This window comes from Lytechinus variegatus, chromosome 10 (genome assembly GCF_018143015.1).
Source record: "Lytechinus variegatus isolate NC3 chromosome 10, Lvar_3.0, whole genome shotgun sequence".
In the NCBI taxonomy this organism is placed as follows: Eukaryota; Metazoa; Echinodermata; class Echinoidea; order Temnopleuroida; family Toxopneustidae; genus Lytechinus; species Lytechinus variegatus.
Genome location: NC_054749.1, coordinates 14,689,931 through 14,714,712, shown reverse-complemented (window position 1 = coordinate 14,714,712; position 24,782 = coordinate 14,689,931). Strand labels below are relative to the sequence as shown.

The window sequence follows — 24,782 nt, the reverse complement described above, 5'->3', positions numbered from 1 at the left end:
CCCCAACTCGCCAGGCTCCCAGCATTTATTCAAAGCTATATACAAGAGACCTACTCATCTACACATCTTGTTTATGCCATGGAATGTCTTTTAAAAAGTATGCTGGCAAATAGGCCTGTACAGAGACAGGTCAATCCTTTAGCCTATCAACCTATTCTAAAATGGAGATCGATCAACCTTTGGTTCCTTCCTGTATCGAGTCTGAACTTCTACAATATCCTAAAAGTACAAAAATCAAAACGATACTGAAATGTACATGTAGGCCTAGATAGCCATACTTAAAGCACCAAGTCATATTACACCTTCTAGACACCAGAAAAACATAAGCTAACTAAAAGTCATGCTAACATAAATGGTCATAATTTGGAACAATGTCCATTGGCATTATTTAGCATGGACATACGGTAAATACATGACAAGTCAATGCAATGCCTCCTAGTAGGTGTCAGTAGTACACGAAGTACATGTAGGTCTGCCATACTCTGCCACACAGTAGATGGACTCGGACCAAACTACTGTCATCAGGATCATCTGTCAGCTGTACGGCCTGGCAGGACAGACACACTGATAGCAGTCAATACAGACAGACACATCTGTTGGACCCATTTGCCTTTCGATTATCAGCATTTCTCCTCCGCTTCCTATCCTGTGTGCTGGTCCATGCCAAATAATTACCTGGTACTGAACGTTTCTACAGCTGCATGGATTCAGTGTGACAGAAGCGGCTTTACAACGAGACATTCTCAATTGCCGAACATTTTTGTCAATGGGGTTAATACTGATAACCCAGTATTGAAACAAATTGAAACAATAGACACTGTTATATGAAGCAAAGAGTCAATGATTTTTAGAGACTATTTTGTTCAGATGAGCCAATCAGATGCGAGGATTTCAGTAGCCTACAACAGTTGTTGGTGAAAATCACTGCAAATCTGTTTCATGAAATGCTCCCCGTGCCTTCAGCTTGTACATTTCAGAGGTACCTACATGTATCCGAAGTGTCATAGGAGACATCACTGGAATTGATCAGTGTTTGACCCCCACTAATACCATGGTCACATTTGCTACGGCCGCCGTAGATTCTAAAATTTCTACGGCGAGGAGCAATTCTACGGTCGCCTCAGAATTTCCACGGCCACTTACTCTAGCGGTCACATATGTTACGGTCGCCGCACGGCGTATTTTTTAATTTATGGAGAAAAGAAATCTGCGGCTGACGTATGTCCTTGAAATCATGACGTACGGTCGCCCTAGGGCGACCATGCGCTGGCCGTAGGCCGCAAGGCGCCCTCACGGCGGCCGCAGGGGGACTATACAGTGAGAAATAACATCATGATATTTTACATTAGACATTTCATTTAAGAAAGTTTTCAAAGTGTCGCACCATGCCCATGCGCGTATTCTGGGCGGGAGGGAGGGGGTTCGGGGCCCGGGCCCCCGGGTAGGCGAAAAGGGGACGCCATAAAGAGGGAGGAAAGAAAGGGAAAGAAAAGGGAGATAAAAAGGAGGGGGAAAGAAGAGAAAGAGAAAGGGGAGAAAAGAAAAGGGGAAAGGGGGAGGAGTAATAAGTGCTGGGTCGCCAAATTGATGTTCGACTTAGGAAGGGGGGTCGCCAAATTAATGTTTGATACTGATCTGAATATTATACGATCAGTAATGTTCGACCTAGGAAGGGGGGGGGCAAATTCGACCTTTGTGGTGATTCGCGCTTCGCGCTTGCAACGAATGATTAGTTAGATGACATCCTGTATGATTACCTCAATTGCGTAGAATGTCTAGTTTTGGAACGGAATATAATCGAATAATTTTTAAATGCCCATCCTGATCATGATTACCAATAATGTTTAGAATTTCCAAACTTTGGGTCATTTTGGAATATAGACAATCATCAGCTCGCCCTGACAGATAGATAGATAGATAGATACCCATCCTGCTCATGCTTACAAAACTTCTCAGAATATTATATTTTCAGGTCTATACACAAGCTATCGAAAATCGCGTTCGCATTATTTATTTGGACTTATGAAATAAATCTCCCTTAACCATGTTAACTTGTTTGTATGAATAAAGTTAATATGTTAATAAACACATTAGTCTTAAGTAAGAACTACACCCTAGGAAACAACAACAGAAATCAGCATTTAACTCCCCATGATAGTAATAATAATAATGATAATGATAATAACATCATATTTTACCCAAGTTAGCCGCTAGTGAAAGGGCAATATCTGTGCTTCCTGGTCACATTTGTTTTTTTTTAAAGTGGTATTACAGTATATCATATTCGTGGATAGTTTGTTTTTTTATTAAGTCATAAGTAAAAAAGTTGTCTGCAGTTGTCCTTTTCATGTGATTATGAAATGAGATAATTCAACTTGCATTTAAGGCACCTGTTTGCCTGACGAGGAGGGGTCACCATTTTTTCCCGAGCAGATAACACAATAGGAGAAGGGGAAAGGAGGGAAGAAAAACACGAGGGCAGCCGCACGGCCACCGTACGCTCAACGTACGGCCGCCGTAGACCGTTCTACGCCATGCCTACGGCTAGTCTAATTTCTACGGCGAGCGTAGAAAAGAAAAAATGTTATAACTCCGAGTTAAAATTTTACGGCCACCCCTACGGCCTGTAAAAAGTAGGAATCCGCCGTACGTCGACCCTGCGGCCACCGCAGATTTTCTACGGCCGCCGCAGAAATCTCTCGAATTCATGTATCTACGGCCGCCGTACGGCCGCCGTAGAGCATATGTGACCAAGGTATGACCCCCACTAAGAGTCATTTTCACACACTGATTCAAGAAATTACCCTCTGGACTAATGAAAGAGATCAAATTGTGAGGTGGCCTTTAAGATCTCTTAAAAAGAGGTTCACTCCTTAGCTAGAATACATACTGAACTCATTTAAGAACTTCATGAAAAAAGGAAGCATCTCTGTAGAATGAGTTTCTAGTATAAATGAGGAAAATGCGTCATTGTTTTATGTGGAAATGTAGTTTATTACATTTGAAATGTCTATATTTCAAAAATTGGGGGCTAATTGGCTTCCAATTCCTTAAAAAGCATTGTCCATGGGCATAAACAAAATATCCCAAATCAAGAAAACAAAACCAGTTTTAGAAAAAAAGTCAGAGTTGCTTCCTTTTGTCAGTGAAGGGCAGATACCAAGGCATCATTTCATCAAGCTTGTAAGCACTGTCATTCTCTGACAGTTGCCATGGTAACGGTCAGAGACCCGTCGTATCTCAGTCACCCAAAGCCAAGGATTGCACTGAAATTGCCAAAGCCGACAGTTAAGTCGATGCCGACAACTTCCATGATGCATAAACATCCCCATGATCTCACATGTCAATCATTAAAGGTAATAATTTGAACTACTATTTAATCATTTTCAGATCAATATATTGATTTTTTTTCCAAAAATTGAATATAGGTTTGTTGTGGTCTGTTCAAAAAGGGTAATCTTTGCCGCACTCCAACTCATCCCCTTAATATTCTGATACCAGGTTTACCAGCGATTCTTTTCCTTGCTTGAAAGTGCTTTCAAACAGACGACGCTTCCAATTCGGATGCACGGGCACATCTTCTGCACAAGTTTCTTTGTAGAGTTGAGATTTAATGGACTCCCCAAAGGATTGATTTTCAGCTTGACATTTGAAAGGAACCCAATGCAACGAGAGGGAGGAAAAAAACGCAGTTTACTGCTAGAATTTAACCGTTTACCAGACAAATCAATGGCAGGTTGGCAGGTGTTGGATGTAGGTGAAAAGTCAGGGTCAAGTATGCATGCAGGTCTGTGTTTCAAGAAAATCTCTCTATAGAGATTTTGTTTTTCAAGAGGGAAAGTCTGGTGGTGAGGTTATAAAGGGTTGTGGGGGGGGGAGGGCACATTGCATGGGATTTCAGATTCTAACTCTCGGTGGCTGTGCAAAAGAACACTAAAACAATATCAGGGGTACCACACACAGAGAGTGTCTAAGAGAATTATTACAAAACAATATACTCAAGGGCCCATATGGAGTTTACCGGTCAACAAAAAAGAAAAATCAACTTCCTTTTCCCTGTTAGACAGATAAGCGTCTATCACAAATGAATTTAGCAAGCGTCATTTCATCACTTCAATGGACAATGTGTGAAAGATGCCTGACACCCGCATTGCAGCTTTACAGCAGCATTTCATAGGCACTATGCATTTTCCTGCATTTCTCACAATTTTATCTGTGACGATTGCGAGGTTGTCGCTGAAAAGACGCTTGCAGGATTCTTGCATGAAAGTCGCAAATCTGGCATTGGTAAGGTACCTCATCCATTTTCACTTTGCTAAAAGACCCCCCTCCCTCCAAGAAGTGCACAAGGAAATTTTTTAATTTTCTTTTTCACAAATTACAGTGCACTACTATGTATTGTAATATGATTAGGACATGTATACTTTTCTAAAAAAAATATCCCAACATATCAAACTCGGTATACAAGGATAAACACCCAGTGCATTATAGATTAAGGGGAGTCATAAAGAACTTGACATACCTCTTTATTTTCAGAAAATATCCTTTTTTCTTGATAATTAATCATCCTTCAGGAGAAAAAATAACTTACACTGGGTGGCTATTTCTTTGACAAAAGGACCTTCAAAGTGAGTCAGCAATATCTCTTTGCAGGATATTGTGGAAAGTATTACTGGGATGCCGTGTGAAATAAACCGAGAATGAAGGATACAGCAACATATCATTATCACCGCTAGTCTTAACTTTTAACGTGGTATTGCCAAGGTTCAGAATAGATCCTTTTTGACAGCTACATACAGCTAATAACTGCAATAATAGAGCACCAAACTGTATTATCATCAATTTTCCATTTTTGCAAATCAGAAATTTTGATACCAGATTTCGAACAAGTATGATAAAATACCTACACAAATCAAATTGGGTGAAAATCGGTCCATGGGGCCCCAAGATACGACCTCATGAAAACATAATTTGCCCCACTGAAGGTATTTGTCCAGTTCAAAACATTTATTAGAACTAGACCAATCAATACATGATTTCAATTGGGCTAACAATGTATTCATGTGGTGATATCTCGGGGCCCCATGGACCGGTTTCCAAAAATTTAGGCATTTGGAAGTACCTTATCATTCTCTACCAAAATACCAGTAGGGTATCAAAAATGCCGAAATTAAAACAGGATTTTAGTGATGTCATCACTTCAGTACTCAATAACCATGGACGTCCCTGCTATAACAGAGTGGAGCATTTCAACTACTTACCGATTCCTAAGTGAGTGTTGATGCTTGCATATCTGGCCGTTCCCGTAAGGTTCTTGTTCTCCCTGTAGGCTATGTGTAGTTTGGTACGAGGGTCTTTATACCTCTTGGCAAGGCCAAAGTCTATGATGTACACCATGTTCCCCTTCTTGCCCAGCCCCATGAGGAAGTTATCTGGCTTGATGTCTCTGTGGATGAAGTTCTTACTGTGGACGTACTCTATTCGACTTATCTGTGTTTCAAGCAAATATAAGATTGATATTATTTATATTTTTTTCATCATAAAATAAAAGATAATAAAATGTATCATAAAGTAGAGAGAGATTAAATCATTAATTTCACATTCTCTGTACATGGAAGAAAGTAAAGGAAATTAAAGACCCTAAGAATGATAAAAAAGAATGGCAGTTCATTGAATATTGATTAAAATGGCCTTTCTTTCATTCAAATTGAATATCAATATCTTGATTTTGCCATCAACATTTATCCCTTCAGTTTCATTGTTGTACATGAACGTGACATTTGAAATGTTCTCTCCAAATGATATGGACTACATACAGCCTATTTTATTGGTTTCATTTTTCCTGAATAATTACTGACAATTTAATTATTTTCTATCAAGTCGCTGATCTTCATCCATCATTTGTACTTTTCCTTTTGGTTTCTGGCTTGTCATTCAAGAAATACACAACTTCCTATACAATAGCAAAAATTCATGCTGAAAGAAAACAATGACAAATATCAACCTAAACATTTTTCTGATTTCTAATCTGTCAACCAATATTAATCAAATTGAAAAAAAAAGTGTGAATGAAGGACTATTTGTACATTTGACAGCAGCATTCTTGTTTAAAATGATTGTTTGACAAATGTATTATTCTCTGTACAAGTATAACATGCAGGTGATCGGACGGTTGCTAAGTAAGATGGACACCTCCTTAAAAACAATGAGAGTGCAAAACCCACACTTGTCGTGTAACACTTCCCACACATGTAAATGTACATAGAACACAAGGCACTGCCCTGTTCCCTCAAACCTACTTTACATGACAATAGACACCAAGTGTGGACAGCCTGTTCAAGAAAGGCATGTTCCTTGAACAATGGTCCTGTAGCTCTTGTTTACACTACACAAAAGACCTTTTATCGGATTCTGTTGGGCAAATGCAGAACCCAGTTGTTGTCAAGTTTTTAACCCACACTCAATGTTGTTGCATTTTTTTTCTTTCAATTCTGAATCTGTTCAATGCAATGTTCAGCATCTTTGATTTCAAGGATGGCACAGAAACCTTATAACCCTCAATTCAAAACATGTAATAATGCCTGAGGGAAACCTTTCATTTACAAATGTACAAATGTAAAACTGTTTACCAGACGAGTCTTCTAATTACTTTCTGATGTTTGTGGTCACTATGTCTATGGTCAAAGAATCAATGACACATGTAGGCATATTGAGATCTTTCGGGATCAAAAGCTGTCATACTTCACAATATAATTTCAACTTAGGGTGTGTTTATGCTTCCATTGCGAGGACAGAATCAGCGATTTCAAACGTCGATTCAAAACGCTGATCGTAAACGTGGTTCTGGGAGTGCTGTTTATGCTTAACTTTTCAGAGCAAATCATGATCTCCAGCTGGCTTCGCATCGTAAAGCGAGGTCAAATTGGGCGCGCCTTTTTTCGAAAGTTTTTTTTTCCGATTGTTGTTTTTACGTAGAGATAACAAGGAGCAATACGACTGTATTTGCCCGCGGATTTTCATCTCACCGGAAGCATGTACCAAATGACGTCATTTAAACACGTTTACGATCGTGGTTCTGTTTATACTTCCCCAGAAAGCCTGATTCTGGTCAAACGACGTTTACAAACGCACCTTTTTGTGAGTTTACGATCGGCGTTTTGAAACAGCGTTTAAATGAAAGTAAGCATGGACGCAACTGTGTTTTGGACTAATCACGTTTGGAAACGCTGATTCTGGCCTGAAAAGTGGAAGCATAAACACGGCCTTAGTAAAGCAGCAAACGTCTTTTTTTCTTATGGGTATCCACTTAAATGTACAAAGCTCTACACATTTTCAAGATAACTCCTTGATTAAAACAAAAGATTTTGCCAAGGATTTGAGAGGAATTATTCAACTAGTGTATAAAAGCTCAAACTGCTTCAAAAGGATATATCTGTCAATCCTGTACATGTTTTACTCCCCCCCCCCCTTCCCTCCAACATTATCCAGCAAGAACTAAAAATTGAATTAAAAATTAAAAAAAATAAAACAAAAAGTAAATTGGCGGGGGAAGAACATTTAATTTAAGAAAATTGAAATAATATGGTAAGTTTTATAGTATATATTGGCATGAAAATATGAGTCTATCCAATTTCTAGGATGATTTTGAACATTATCCTAACAAATATCGATAACATATAGATTTGAATTCACAAAGGAAATCTGCATAAATCATGGCTTCAACCATGGGTATTCAAAATCACCTTTGTGAATTCAGGCCACAGAGTCTGAGAGCTTTAGTCTGAAAGCAGACAAGGCAACTGAAGGCAATGGAAAATAAAACTGGAGGCTATGTAGCAGTTGTACATACATGCTTTATTGAACATGGAGTGATCAGGTTCTTGTGTTGGTGTAATTGGAGTCAATGGGGATTCTCTAATTACATGTGCATGCATGCAGCAACAACAACCGCCTAAAATAAGCTTGAATGTTTCATTCAATGATGGAAAATTATTGCCATGCATCGAGACGTCTAGAATTTTCATGAATATAATACAAATTGATCAAAATTTCACTGAGTCCTGAATCAAAACGATTTTTCAGCCAACAGTTTACAGGTCAGTGTATAATTTTTCTGTTTATAATCAGAATATAAAAGGAGGAATTGAAAGAAGTTTACAGAAGTTATGATTTCTATGGAATAGTCTTCCAATGTTCAATGTACATAAAACATGTTAAAGGGGAAGTTCACCCAAAAAGTTTATTATAAAAATAGCAGAAAAAATATGATATTGGTGAAGGTTTGAGGAAAATCCTTCAAAGATTTATAAAAAAAAGTTATGGGAATTTTTTTTTTTAAGACATCTTATGTGACCAGCTTCCATTTATCATGAATAAAAAAAAATTAATGTGACGTCATTTCCTATAAAAATTGAAAATGGGTTTTATTGTACCTTCAGTATATCAACAAATTATTTCACACCTGCTCCTCAGTGAGAATTTTTAGTCATCATGAGCCATTAAAAAATTGAAATTTATTCATTTTGGGCGGCTGCTCGTATACAATGGTATTCAAGAACTTTGAATTCTAATAACTTTCTTAATCTTCAATGTTTGAACCGTCACCAATTTGTTATATTTTCTCTGGTATTTTTACAACAAACTTTTCGTCCAAGTGAACTTAACCTCCCATCATATTGATAACTGCCAGTGCCCCCGGTAATATTTCAACAAACAATAAAAAAGATGTTCCAATCGATTTGTCTTGAAAGTTTTGTATCTGCTCTTTCATAAATATCTCCATCAAAGATAATACGTACAGAATAACATTCAACGTGGCCTCTATTTGTCTAAAAATACGTCAAGTAACGCAAGTTGCAACATCACCCTTGCATACATGTAATGTACAGTGAAACATACAAATCAAATTAATACTGCATTATCTCACTCCCGCGAATATAAATATAACTTTAAAATACCAGTTGCAATTTGTGAGTAATAAATCAGACAAGGGTGTAAGCCCTGGTTTCAGTTTACAATGGGCAGTGATGCTTTCCCACGGGGCTTCTAAATTTATTATATTTTTATTTGGTTAGAATGTGTTATCCTTACAAATGGTGATGGTGTTTAAAAAAGTATAAAAGATTGGTGGATGAAGTGCATAAAAATGTCATATTTGTTTTATAATTATGTACATCATTGACATTCAAGCTTTTCAGCAAGAGTTATGGACAAAGAGATTTCTCACTAATTTGTTCTGTATAATGTTTTTTCCTTCTATATAAAGAGGGTAAAATTTGATTTTTGTTTCTTTTCTTAGAACAAAGTGCTACCAAATATAAATTTGGACATTGCAACCAATTCATGCATTGCATTAAAACAAGCACCATCAATATTGTGAGAGCCCTATACTATACATGTAGGTCAAGAAAGTTTCCAACATCAGGGAAGTCCGTTATATATAGCATGCACTGTGAATGCAAATTGAAAAATTTAAAGAGAAATTCCAGTACTTGCAGTAAACACTGATTTCATGAGAAAGTCTGTAAAAGAAGGTTTAATTGTCAGTATATCATCGAGGATCTAGATCTGGTACAGTTACATAAACTTAACTTTGTGAAATCTTGAAATCTACACTGAAAAATGTTCACATTGAAAATAACCAACACAGATAAGCGCATGTGGGACAGTGTATAATTATTGCTTAGGGCGTCGGGCCCGACGCTCTACCCGAATCCTGTGTTTATTTGCTGATTTCTCAGCAATTACACAATTTCTTCCAGAATCCTTTGGCACATGCGTTTTATTTATACAAACAGACACTTTGGTGGTCATTTCATTGGATTCTGTACGAACTCATTTTGATATCGTTACCAAAACTAGCATTTACCTTTAAAGACTGAACAATGATTCCTTAGTGTAGTTAAGAATACAGTTTAATCAGTGGAAAGACAAAGAGCTGCCAGGAGTACAAAAGCATTTAAAGGGAAAGTTCACTTTTAATAACAAAAAGTTTACTGTAAAAATAGCAAAAAAAATACTGAAAATATTAGCAAAGGTTTGAGGAAAATCCATCAAAGAATATCCGAGCAGATATTGCATGGTAAAAAACCAATGAAATGTCGTATTCTCAGAAAATTGAAAATGGTTTTACTTCAGTATATCAATATACAAATCGTTTCACATGCACTCTTAAAAAGGAAATAAAAACAAGTCATCACAAACCATCGAAAAATGAAATTTATGCATTTTATACCTCATAACATACGGGGCAGCGGCTCGTTTATAACGTCACAAATCAAAAATTTGAACTTCCAATAACTTTAATATTTCATGGACTTTCCTCGAACCTTCACCAAGATATCAAAATACTTTTTCTGTTATTTTTACAACAAATTTTTCTTCAGGGTGAACTTGCTCGTTAAATGAGGTTTGTAATAATTTTCAAAGGGAAACACAGTGAGAGTGTGGAGTACACTGGTTGACCAATCTCTCAGGATTAACGTGAAGTACATCAAAATAGGGCTCAACTTGTACATGAATTGTGAAATACACAAATTAAAAACTATCTATACATATATCAGCTGCTTCTTACCAATTGATCTGCCAGTAATAGCACTGTTTTTAATGAGAACTCCCTTGAGCAGAAATTGAAGAGATCCTCTAGACTTGGCCCCAGTAGTTCCATAACCATTACATTGTAGTCCCCCTCCGCCCCACACCACTTGACTGTTGGAATGCCAACTGTAAATAGAAAGAAGGGGGAAAATTAAATAATGATTCAAATCAATGTTTATATGTTCATGATATCATTGGAAACGTCATAGAGAAATAACATTTAAAAATTCAGAGCAGACAAAGAAAAAATATTTTACATTTTCGGGCTCCAGCTTCTTACGATCACAACTTACTGCCTAAATCTGGAACATTGGATAAGCTTTAACATTGCAATGAATGGGGATATCCAGGGCTCTTCTTTTTTTTTGGGGGGGGGGCAACTCGCTGAGCCCCCATGTAAAGTTTCTCAAAAGAACAGTAATAGATACATACAAGGGGGAAAAATACACAGGGGGTCTGAAAAAAATCCCTAAAATGCCTGAATCAGCCAAGAAAAAAAACATTTTAAAAAAATGCCTTGAATATTCCAATTAAGTCCGATGTAGCTGTAATACAAATTACAATTTAACAAGCTTTAAATGGTGAGCTCAAAATGTGCATGTAGCCACTGAAAGTTACATGTATCTATTAACATCCCCCCCCCCCCCCCATATTAATTGAGAGACAGAGGGAACAAGTTATAAGGCCCAGATCTATGACCAAGGGCCTTTTAACAACAAGCTGGTCCCCACAATATTTATATGGTAAAATCATTGAGATGTTAATCAGAAGGAAAAAATTTTAGAGCATTAAAAAATAATTCAATATTTGCTTAAGACTGTTTTCATTTAACTACACTGGATTAACGTACACAAAATAATAAAATTCATAAATATGTAAAAGAAGACAATTAGAGTGGGTATATTTTTAACATTATTTGGTCATTCCAACAGTTTTGTCCAAACAAAGGAGATGGTTGAACAAGATCATTCATACTTAAAATTAAAATAAATGAGAACAAATAAACCAATGCAGTAAAATCAAAGATGTGTAAAGTAGTAAGCAATTGAAACACGAAAAATGGGAAATAATAACACAAACTGGATAAAAATGCTCAAGATTTAGAAATAAATAAAAGGGTAAAAAAAATGAATGGAAATAACACTTTCTCCATCATTTATTATGTCATTCAAGCCAATTTCTTGTGAGAGAAAACACCTAGCGAAACTGTTCCATTATTTTGTTTGGTCACATGATGCCTTCATCAGCATCTGGATACTGGTAGAGTGGCCTGAAATGAACTCCGAGTGAACTTTTAAAGAAAGGTGGGGTTTCAATTACAATGCAGGCAGTCTGGAAAGAGAGGGTGGTTTTTTTTATTACCATCATTCGCCAGTGGTACATGGAATGCATGATGTAAATGCAGACAGGGTATTAGAATGAACGTCATCCATGTTATAGTCACACGTACGTGTACTACACAGTGTTATTAAAGATGCGAATGTCGGCTTAAATTTGTGAAATTGTCGACTATTAATTATAATACAGATTATGTATATCTGTGTGTTAAGAAGAAAATTGTTTACCTCCTGTAATACGTTATTTCTTCATGTAAACATTATTCCTTCATGTAAACACAAGTTGTTTTTTAGTGTTATGCTGTGCCCCAAGTAAAACAGTATTTTAATTACTGATGAGCTACCCCACTGAAATTAAAGAACATTAAAAAATGAATAGAAATGGAGTAAAATACATGAGATGCAACGCACATTGTAGTACTAAATATCAAAGCATTCTAGTGGATTTTAATTTGAAGATGGAGATAATTCCCATCTTTATTAATCAATTACAAAAACAACCCATTCATGGTGAAGCTTTGCAATACAAGCGCAATAACAATCCCTGTTTGCTCTCTATTTTTCCAGTCAACAGCACCGATCCCGCTCTTCTTTTTCGTCACATCCTACGTCAGTGCATTATATTTACTTGAGGACACAGCTAAACTAAAGTGCGTGTTCGTCCTCAAATGGAGTACGACATGGCTGTTTACAATCAAGAGGGAGAAATAATATACCCCATGCATGACACAGTAGGAGATTGAACATTTCAAGTTGTCTGGAATTGATGTGTGCACCGATGCTTGCTAGCATTCAGAATTTGCTGTCACCATGGTAAAGATGTTGATCTTCACATACATGGAGAGAGGAAAACATGTACTTTATTATCGATGGCCTACATGTTTATTTTATGACAAAACAAAGCAGAATAAAGAAGATGATAAATACAATCTTGATAACAACATGTTTTCCTCAATGATTCTTTGCCAGGAAGGCTGTGATCAATTACATTTGCCAGTTGCCAATCTGTAACCCCAATTAGTAAGTGATTCATCCAGTGCCTTCGTTTAATCTGCAATTTAGTCTCTTGTCCCGGATCCCGGGTCTGACCCAAGATAATTAGGGACCTTCCACACTGCCTATGAAAATATCATACTCTTGCCCCCCCCAGTCAAAGCTATCTCTTTAGTATCTCCATGCATGACTGCCGCACAACTTTGCTGCACATGGGTACATAGTGGGTGTCATGTCTACTAACCAATGAGCCGGGCATGGCAAACACTGATTTGGAAAAGAGGAACAGCTCGGCAGACTTCTAACCTTTCAACTTTTCAGGTTGACTTAGGATGGCAATATCAAACATTTGCTCAGTCCACAGAGCAAATACTCTCAAGATTGCTACTCCATATCACGCATTGATCTGCATAATTTGACTGTTGTTCGCACATCCGTCTCTGTCTGATTGGGTTGTCAACAAATAATGTTTTCCAGAGAAAACGACATTACAGAGCATTTCATGCTCTGATTCAATATCACATTGATGTTCTTTGTAATCAAGTATTAAGGGGAAATATCTCAATCAAGAATGTAATGGTCAAAGACAATGGAAATATATGTAAATATAGGAAAGGTTATACTGTGACATACAGTGATTTCAAGGTCATGCCTTCAGTTATTCATTAAAAAAAATAGTGAGAAAGAATTAGTGAGAAAAATTGGTGAGACAGAATCTGAAATTTTTCCCAGAAAACTACATCTCCTACATACTACCACACACAACTGATACACACTCAAACTTGACTAAAACAACTTTCTGGGGAAAGGATGGAGTAGATTTTCATCCCTAAAGCAACAAATCAATTATCAAGAAAACCTTGATCAATGCTATCCATACCAAGAGGACACCAGGCCTCAAATTCCTTGCTTTACATACACAGGTCATTAAAAAAATAACCTACAAGCCAAGCATTAGCCAACTTGCTAAAGGATTTGGGGCCTTGTTTTTTTTCTGCCAGCATCTCACACCACAGTACACTGGGAGACAGCTCCCACCAATAATGAATTCAAGAAACCGCCGGCTGCTCGAGATGAAGGAGGGACGAGAGAGTAGGAGAGAGCGCCGCAGAGCCCGTTTTTAATTTGGCAAATGAAGGAAACCAGCATGAGTCATTGGAGCAGAGCGGGTCGGGTCGGTTGCGAAGAGCGAGGGAGGAAGCACAATCAGTGCGTTAACATACAAGATCTTATGAAGGAGAGGTTAACAGCATGCCAGAGATACTAGTGGCCTGTGTGGCAGGCATTCCGGGTCCAGCTACCTCATTGATGAAAGATATTGTCAATGAATTCAACAAGGACCATTCACATGAAACATCATGCATTACTTGTATCAGTGTATGAGTTTGTGGAATTCACTCCCCCTGGACATTAGGTCTTGCCAGTCGAGAGAGCTATTCCCCACAACAAATTGAAGACTTAACTCATGAAGGAGCATTTCCTTAATTGTTGTGTGATATAGGGACAGTGATTTTCCGTTTCTAAAAATTGCATTTTCCGTTTCAGAAAATCTCAAATTCCGTTTCAGCATGTCTGGAAACGGAAATTCCGTTTCCCCATAGACTTTGTGTACAAGAAAAATTGACAATTCCGTTTACATAGAAAACCAATACGCAATGAGTAGCGATGTCAAAATGCTAGCGCTGCTCAAAATTTGCATCTACCAATGTACTAACATCGCTTCGAGCTCATAAAATATTAAGGGAAACATAATCAACATGAATATATTCTCACCTTTCATATTATTAGCATTATTTTATTGTTAAATGGGATTTTATCGCTGATTTGGGGACTTTTCGGACATCGTTTTGAGCAGTCGACGACTTCCGAATATCCGCCATTTTGGATTTGATGAATCACCGTGATCATTATATTATGACCGAACGTAGAGGGCAGCAACACACGGCCGGATTCTGCCTTCTATGCGGACGTAAGTGTAAACTAATTTGGATACGATCGAGTGATGGAGAGGCTCGAGTGTAGTTACGATGATTGTTGTTGCAAAGTGAGATCGTGTTTTTTCAGTTGATATTCGTATTTTGTTGAGGATTTGGGATTAATTTCTGTTGCTTTTTGTGCATTTTGAGAAAAAACATGTTTTCCGTGATTTTCCGTTTGAAAAGCCACTTTCCGTTTCAAACAGCCGATTCCGTGAATTCCGTCCGTTTTCCGCGATCGCGGAAAATCACTGTCCCTAGATTAGGCCTACTTGTTATTTTGACTACAAACTTTTAACTGATTGTGTCTTTTTCTTGTCAATTTGTCCAATTTCTGTGTATTTATTAATTTTATTTTCTGTATCATATAAGTAGTTAATTGTGCGCCTTGAATCGTCATCAGCAAATCTTTATTATTATTATTATGAGTTTAGTTTGACTCGTAATGGAAAGGCGAATGGTTACCTCTGACCACGACATGTTGGTTCTTTTTTAGGTTAACAATTCTTACAGCATAATTCTGCATGAAATAACCTGAAAATTACATAAATTTAATGTCTGACCTACTTATTCAATGAAACAAAATAAACAAACTTGTACATGCATCAACAGTGCACAACAAAGGGTGCCCTGATATATATTTTAATTTGCATACACATAAAATGTCTTTTTTTATGGCCGTGGGCAAGTCTTGTTCTGGAAACCAATTAAGGAGATGGTGATGAGAATGCTAGTGAAGGGATCTCATAAACTGGTTTCCAAAATTGATTTAAAGGTCAAGTCCACCCAAGAAAAATTTTGATTTGAATAAATAGAGAAAAATCAAAGCAAAATGCTGAAAATTTCATCAAAATCAGAAAAAATAGAATGTTCCCTATTTCATATAATAAAATACAAAATAAATAGTGAGTGGATGACGTCATCAGTCTCCTCATATTAAAGCAAACCCACCAGGATGTGCATTTAACTGTTTTGTGAAATTAACCAAGATTTTAAAATGTCACAACTTTATTTTACATCAGATTTAGATTAAATCTGAAGTGCTAGTTTGATTTTCCTCTATTTATTCAAATCAAAATTTTGGTGGGGTGGACTTGACCTTTAAGGGAAACCAGTTCAAGAAAGTTGATGAGAACGTGGTCTTACATGTAGACCATGGCCTAACTCTTTGCACAAAGATGTCAAAATGTTATATTTCTTATGTTTACTATTTTATTTCCTCATGCTTTTATAAGAAAAGAAATATATTTTAGTGATCATTCCAAGACATTGAATGATTCAAGTGTAAAATAAGTTGATAAACTGAACATTAAGTGTTGAGGATTATTTTGTGCCACAATCGGCTTTCCATAGTTAAACCTCAATTTAAGACCAGAGTTTTAATTCAACACAAAATATAGGCCATAGTGTTCAGACAGGGGGAGATAAAAGGCAACTTTAATATGTTAATACTAAAACAATATCATGCCTCAACTGTTAATGGAAAAAAATGTCTGAAGTTGTGTGACTGAAACCATGACATCACAATGATAAAGATATTATGATGATTATGGACATTGTAACGAGTCAAATTCAATGATGAGTCTGTCTGTCTGAAACTCAAACCTTATTTTGCATTGATATTTTTTATAACGAATATGACTTGGGCACGTTTTTTTGTAGCCAGGCAACAACAAAAATGCAACATCTGCATTAATTTTGTTGCCTTGCATCCCATTGACTTTGTACACAACATATTGCTAAGCTTTGCTAGCCTTCATTTCCTTGCAGTCCTCTTCTGGCCTATTTTCAAGGAAACTCATTTCTTTCAATGAAATCCTTCAGAAATTACAAAAGTTTTTTTTCTATCTCAGGGGCTGTTATAATGCTGACCATGAATACAAAGGCCAATACATGTATGGAATGTGTACACTACAGGCACTAGGGCCCCCTGTTCAATATCTTCATTAGAGGACCCATCCACCCCAACAAAAAGTTGATTTGAATAAAAGGTGAAAAATCCAACAAGCATTTAACACTGAAAAATCATCAGATGTAAAATAAGTTGTGACATTTTAAAGATTTGCATAATTAAAAAAATAGTTATATACACATCCTGGTCAGTATGCAAATGAAGAGACTGATAATGTCATCCACTCACTATTTGTTTTGTATTTTAGTACAGTATATGAAATATTGTAACTTTCTCCCCATTGTCATTTAAAACAATAGTTAATTCCTCCCTGAACACGTGGAATATGTATTGGTTAATTGTTCAGTCAAGTTGGTCTCATTGTCAAATATGTAAAAAAAAATATTGTATAAATTCAAACAATAAAAAATAAAAAGAAATAGTGAGTGAAGGGCATCATCGACTCTCATTTGCATGTCACTAAATTGTGCATGTTACTATCTGGTGAAAACTAGGCAATACTTTAAATAATATGTCATAACTTTCTTATTTTACATCTGATTTTTATGAATTTCTAGCTTTATGCTACTTTGATTTTTCTCCATGTATCAAAATCCAACATTTTTCAGGGGTGGACTTGACCTTTAAAGAGAGAGCCAGTATTAAAGCCACCAAATAACAAAGTGATGAAATGATTTCTATTCTATCACAATGGCAAATGGGTGACCAATGCATGACACATAGCATGAACTGGTACATGGCAACAAGCCTTGGGTATTGATTACAGGTTTAGGTTCAATCATAGTCTTGATAGAGTTTAACTGCACAGTAATTCTGACATCATCTGTGTGATGATGAATACTGATCATGAGTGACCCTCTTCAATGTTGGTCTCCCTATGAACCAGATGGAAAATTATTGTAGTACGTATGTGGTAAGTATGTAGGCGTACAGTTACTGTCAACCTGAACAGAAATAAGGCTGCACACAGATACAAACAAAAGATTTTTTTTTGGGGGGGGGGCCTCAATAGCACAAAGAGAAGGCCTCCAAGAGGACAAGGATTTTTTATTTTTTGTTTGTGGGATGTGCAGGTACATGTATGTTTATTATTTTTTTTCTCTATAATATTTCATAAATTTCTTTCAGTGAATTGGAAAATGAATGGATTAATCTGTAAATTCATGCATATGTTTCTGAATTACTTATTTTACTGGTACCTTGATGCATTATTTATGAAGTTATTATGATGTACCATTTATGGTACATCAGTGCAGTGGTGTAGCAGTTCTGACTCTCGCCTTGTAATCAGAGGGTCGTGTGTTCGAATCCCACCATAGCCTAGCGCCCTTTGGCAAGGCGTCAATCCACACTTTGCCACTCTCACCCAGGTGCTAATTGGGTACCGGTAGGAAACAATCTTCATTGTGGTTGGTTAAGCAAGTTTGCACCGAACAGGCTGCTTGGAATGCTATGAATCCAATGACCGGTAATAATCATTGTGAAGCGTTTAGAACAGTCGTAGATTGATAAAGCGCTATATAAATGCCAATTATTATGAAGTTATGTAATTTATTGAATCTTGCAAGTTTATGTTGTATTCACTGGAAGAAGCAATAAAAAATACTTTTAGAACAAAAAAAAAAATAAGGGAAAGTGAGAGTGAAATTGCATGGGCCACTGGCGGATCCGGGGGGGGGGGGCAAGGGGTTCATACGACATGGGGGCAAGGAGCAGGTGAAGAAACCGATGGAGCACAGGTGGTAAAAGGAAATACAGCTACAGAAGGGAGAAAAAAAATGTGAAATGGTGGAGGAAAGAGGATGTGGATGTATCAAGAAATGTAAATAGGACAGCAGAAAGAACGGGGTGTTTTGAAGGCTGGGTGATAAATGTAGATAGAACCTGAAATCTGAACATAAACATGTAAATTGTCAATGTACATAATTGCTTCATCTAGGCCGACATGTACACATGTATTTTTATCCTGCATGCAAATACTTAAACCGATGTTGACACCCCTATACATGTACATAGATGTGTATTTTCTTGTTGTTTTTTATAACTATGTCCCAAATCAAACACTTCACAGTGATGGGTTTCCCATCAAATCCTTCTGCTATTTCCTTCACAGTTTGCCCGTTTCCTGTTCAGCCACATTTTGATCAACACTCGGTCCACTCACATACTTCGCACACTGTTATGGCATAACAAGCCCAAACAAACACTCCAATCCATTTGCTTCCCATCCTTTCCTGTACGTCACAATCCTGAATTTTCAATCACATCATAGTATTTCATGAACAATTTAGAGAAATAGATCTTTTTATTGGAGCTGCAGGGTCAAATGACCTCAGTAAATTATGGTCCTTGTTTACCGTTCCTACAGACTTCTGTGACGTTTATGCAACTCCCCCCCCCCCCCCCATTTCGAGATGGTGTCAAAGTGGTTACATGTGAATGAGAAGCTACATATACGTTTGTAGGCCTACATGTAAATGCCTACACTTGAACTTCATTTTTCCTCCAATCATTGCCCATCCCAACAAAAAATAATGATAATAATTAATAGTTGTAAATAAATGCATAAAGATCATTAGGGTCAACGATCACACCATGAAGGCATATTCTACCTATACATACATCATGGCAAACATGTTCTATAAAAACGATATTGAAATGTAGTGTACTTTTAATAAATAAGAAAAAATGTTACATTAATGTTCAAGTCAAGGTAATTTCTGAGTACTGCTTCACCTTTTAAATTTCTATAACTAAGGTATCTTCAAACTTTTCATTTACCCATTCATTTTTAAAAGTCATATAATGATCCAACAGTCCAGTTATAATATTCAACCCCTTTATAAGGCTTAACCCCCCCCCCCAACAAATAATAAACAAATGTACACAAATGAATACAATAATAGTAATAATAAATACATAAAAATAAATAATTCCTTCAAAATAAAAAGAATTTTAAAAATGTAGGCCTATTAAAGTATGTACATGGTACAGTAAATTCCTGGAGTGAAATATCACGGAGGTAAAATGGGAGCTTTTATGGAAGCCAAGGATTAAATATGTTTCGATCAAGTCTCAACAGATTAAGAGATAAGCAGCTGTAAGTGCTCTCTAAATCTTCTCACATCATCTACCATCCCCTACAAACGTGTAGGGCCTACATGAACCCGGATCTGGTTATTGCAAATGACATGTACAGTAGAGGCAGCATGTAATACATTAATTACCGCCCTTTCACACGGTAAAAAAAATTCCTAATTTGAATGATGATTCCAGTGAAAAATAAGGCTAATGACAAATTTCTAATCACCGCTAATCACAATCATGAATTCAAATTCTACTCCGGAGGTGAATTCCACATAAGTTTCACTGAAATTATGGTATGAACTTTGCACATGAAAAGCTTGACCTCCAAAACATCTTTTGGGGGTGGAGCTTACATGACCTTTCAAGTACTTCCGTAGATATTAAGACAATTGTCATGCACTCATCGTAGTTTGTTTTTACGATACAGTGCTTTGATTGACAAGTCACCAAGGACACACACCGCCTTCACTCTGGAATTGAATTCAAATCACAGTTTTCGAGTGAGCGTGTGAAAGGTCCGATGATTCTAATTTTAAGATGAATTGCAATCATCATTAAAATGATTCAAGATTCACGTGTGAAAAGGCCTTAAAGCATTTACAACTCCTACTTTCTACTCATAAACAAATACATACAGTCACACATGACTGGCATTTCCTGGAAGCTGCAGGGTCCATTTCTGACAGATTTAATCTTAGGATTAGCAATAGGGGGGGGGGTGGTTCTAACAAAAAAAAACATTTTTATGCATAATTGACATACACGAACTATTAAATTTCATTTTCATGATGCATTGCTGTGTTACTGACTGGGGAAAATTACAATAGGGCTTGGCTCAAGGCAAATTCGCCCCAAAAATGTATTTTAAAGAGACCTTGAAAACTAAAAATAAAGCCCCTGAAGTTCCTGTTGGGTTAAACGTAACTTTAATACAATAATTACTACATGTATGTTGCAAATTTGGACTGGTGAGCTCTAAAGTAGCCCTGGAAAAAAATATTGATTTTTTCCAGATATCACTTCAAGCTTGAATACCCCCCCTCCCCCCCAAAAAAAAACACATCACATATTGCTATTCATACATGTAAGATTATTCATTCGGCGCCATTAATCGTTACTGTAGTGGATGCATGTTTTATTAATCAAAGGGGGTGGGTAGGTTTTGGGGCCAATATGTTGTCAAAACCACAAAATGCCTTCTGATCAGTATAGATTAGGCCTACAAGTACATGTAGGCCAACACCTGGATGGATACTGATGGATAGAAAGAAAGGAATGGCCAGAAAGGAATACAAAATTGACACCTACATGTACATGTACTGTACAAGGCTACACTGGAGTTTACAAACAATTACACATTGTAGCTTGTGCACTGCACAGTAATTGAACATATTTTACATTTACTGTGTATGACAAAGAAAAGGGTAAAAAGCGCAATGGTGTATCTATTCAGTGCGCTTTCAGAACGATCCAAAACATATTACTATTTCCTATAAACAAAGAAATGACCTGTTATTTTCGGTTGTTTTAATGATGCTTCAAGAAGCTTGTGTCAAGTGTACCAATTGCTGCAGAGACCTATTATCACCTTGAAATTGGGAAATTGCAAAATTGCATATACATGTAGGTCCTCAATAATAGAAAACCAACTACACAATGTTGGTACTTTGTTTCTGTTATCCAGTAGTTTTGGGCTGATGTTAGGATTCATATTGTTATCCCTACTGGGAAAAAAAAAATTCATTGCCTTTTTGTGTTACAGAGTCTATTGAGTATGTTTATTTAGTACACAAAGCAACTTGTACAAGCGCTACCGGTATTCACATTTACATTGTACAGAGTAGGCAGATGGGTGTGGCTCTTCAGCAAAATTCCTACATTCACAGTTAATAGCATTAGGGTGTGACAAGTGTTATTTTAGAATACAAATATAAATTCAAACATCAAATGGATTTATTCATCAATCCCTGACATCTGATTACAAATGGCAGCTCAAGTATGCATTGGCTTCATTGATAGATTCTACACAACAATACTGGTATTTGCTTACAAGCTTGGGCAAACAATTTCACAACTTTTACAGCCTAATATTGTTGTGACCACTATGCTTGAAAGAAACACTTTGCAGGTCACAAACGATGATGAAGTTTTGGAAACCGTTCTCATTACCCTTTCTAAAACTAGTTTAATGGAAACCGATTCAGAAAACCAGTTTGGAAGATCGCTTTGCTTGCGTTCCCACTTGATCACACGAAAGTGGTTTTCAAAATCACTTCACTTCTTGTTGCTATGGAAACGCTCTCCATCGGGTGACATGTCGTATGGACTGTGGAGCGCGCTCAAAATGTGCGAAGATCACTTCCTGAAGAACGGTTGTGTCCTCACGCTAAAACCAGTTTAACTAGGCAAAGCGATCTTAAAAACTACATCGCGAGGTGGTTTTCTTAACCGGATTGGAAGATCGCTTTGAACGTTCTCACTACACGTTAAACTTGTTTCCACTAAACTAGTTTTAGGAAGGTAGTGAGAACTGTGTCCAAATCTCAGAAGAGTTCAGAGGAATGTAGAACCTGCAACAATATAAATTGACCTTACATGACCTTTGAATAACCTCATGGACTTGACTACAACCATAGACTCAATTAGATATGTGTCAAACTTGTGAAATATCGGTGGTGATGTTTATGTGATGGACTGGCACACAAGGTTCTTAGATCGCCAAACTCCCAGGCTCATCTGAGCTCATGGATCCAAAGGAAAGTGGTCCTCAGTCCCAAATGTCTCTTAATTTATATCTAAATCTAAGCTACACATACCCAGTAGGTGTACATGTAATTGCAACTGCCCTAGTCCATGACATTAGGAACAATGTATTCATGCAGTTCCCTTTGAACATAACCCGGTGGGTGTTTCATGAAATGGGAGCAAATTTATGAGTGACTGGCGATCCTTTCTACTCAGCTAAATCAATTAATACTAATGAAAATGTGGGGTATATTATTTTCCATAAGGGGTTACCAGTCGTGCATAAAATCATTTGCAACTCATGAACAGCTTTATGAAATGGCACCCAGGGCTTGTATGAACTGAAAGCATTAAAGGCAGTTGCCTGGCTTTAGTGCTCACCTCAACTGACTTGATGCCCTCTAAATACCCTAATATTACTGGCAGTGGTTCTTACGCAATTTTTCAACAATTGGCTTGCCCTTCTGAGGGCTAGATGCTGGGACTGGCCACCCATAGTTAAATTTATAAAAATTAAATAACATGACATATTTGGCCTCACAAAATCTCAGATTTCTCTTTTCAATATTAATCAAAAGGATCCTAAAAGTAGAATTTTTGAGAAATTGATTAGACTTAGAGTTAGGCTATTTGCTTAGTTTCTATGAGAAGAGAATGTATTTTGCAAATGATAATGTATTTAAAATGACACCTAAGGATTCTTTTCATGAATAAAGATCATTTATTTATCCCAGTTTAGTCATTTTAGCATCGACTGAAATTTTCAGAAGTCAATCAATCAGAATGAAGAAATACTGACAAAAAGTCCTCATTCTGATGGTTCACTATAGTAGAATATTTCATTTAGCGTTTGATTTGAATAAATAGACTGAACCCCAAGACTACCTTGCATCAATATCATTCAGACTCTGATGCGTTTTGCCCCATCGCCACCAGTTAGTCATCGTTGCTCACAATAAACTTGGGCTAGGCAAAGAAAATGAAAAACGCACGAGGCCTGAATGCACTGAATGCAGCACCGTTAAATTGTTATTTTCTTTGGATGCTTAATTCCAGCATAAATGTATGAGTGCATGTTATCATTAAAACTTAGCGAATGGCTTCGGGGTTCACACCAAAGAGCTCAGCCTTGGAAGTATCTTTGATGCTTGACACTTCCAAGTACATTAAAAGAGAGTGGGCCAGTTTAAAACTGGATGGAGGTTGGATATTTTTCTTCATTTACAGGATGACCTTTGTGCTGCTCTTATTCACTAGCTCTGTTGTTAGGGAATGAAGGCACTGGAGGCATGAATCACAGAATTAGTTTTCATGTTTCGGTTCAACTTCAGCACCTTAGTTTTGTTGCTCAACTGGTCTGTAATTTACATGAATTGACGTTTGGACAATTTCAACCAGCCAGTATTTATAATGGTCAAAATGACCAATAAACAATACAAGAATGCAAAATATACACATGGCTCTGTCACATTGTTCAATGCAAGCCAGGGCCACGTCTTACAAAGAGTCACGGTTGATCCAATCAATCGTAACTCTACGAAAATCATACTTTTTTAATGTCATAATTTTTTCTACAGAAAATATGCACAATGTTCTTTGTAAAAACAAAGAGAAGCATAGTGAATTTTCAAGAAGACAATAAATGCATAAATATACATCATAGTTAGAAAATATTTTGAACAAACGTGCATAACAGATGTTGACGTTGCTGGCCGTCCATAGTTGTGATTGATCCGATCAATTACAGCTCTTTGTAAGACGGGGCCCTGGTGTGCAATGGGAAGATGTGACAGGGCCTTTACAAGGCCTTTACGACATCTCCCTCAGAATTCTGCCCTTAACTAAAAAATGTTTAGCAAGAGGGAAAATGGGTATGAGCACGGAGCTACAGTACTAGCTCCATAGGTATGAGATAGCAAATCAAGTTAGGGGTTTATGAAAGAATAGATATGTTTTTGCTTTCACTTACCTCCTCCCTGCATCATCTTGTAGAATTTGCTCTCTATGTGGAGCTGCGGATGCTTTGTTTTTAAACATTCTAATTTGATTGCGACCTCCTCCCCGTTTGTAATGTTTGTACCTGTAAAGACAAAGATCAAAACAAATGTACATACATTTTTCCAGTTATGAAAAAAA

At 36.9% G+C, this 24,782-nt stretch overlaps 1 protein-coding gene across 3 annotated transcripts in view; it reads right to left on the bottom strand.

Moving 5' to 3' along the window:
- Positions 1-24,782, bottom strand: part of LOC121422311 (casein kinase I-like) — a 64,700-nt gene that overhangs the window by 29,226 nt on the left and 10,692 nt on the right. For all 3 annotated transcript variants that reach the window (XM_041617265.1, XM_041617263.1, XM_041617264.1), the window contains exons 3-5: positions 24,616-24,726; positions 10,574-10,722; positions 5,262-5,490 (exon numbers count right to left, since the gene is read on the bottom strand). In XM_041617265.1, the coding sequence (XP_041473199.1) occupies positions 5,262-5,490; positions 10,574-10,722; positions 24,616-24,726 (489 nt within the window). The remainder of the gene's footprint in view (positions 1-5,261; positions 5,491-10,573; positions 10,723-24,615; positions 24,727-24,782) is intronic.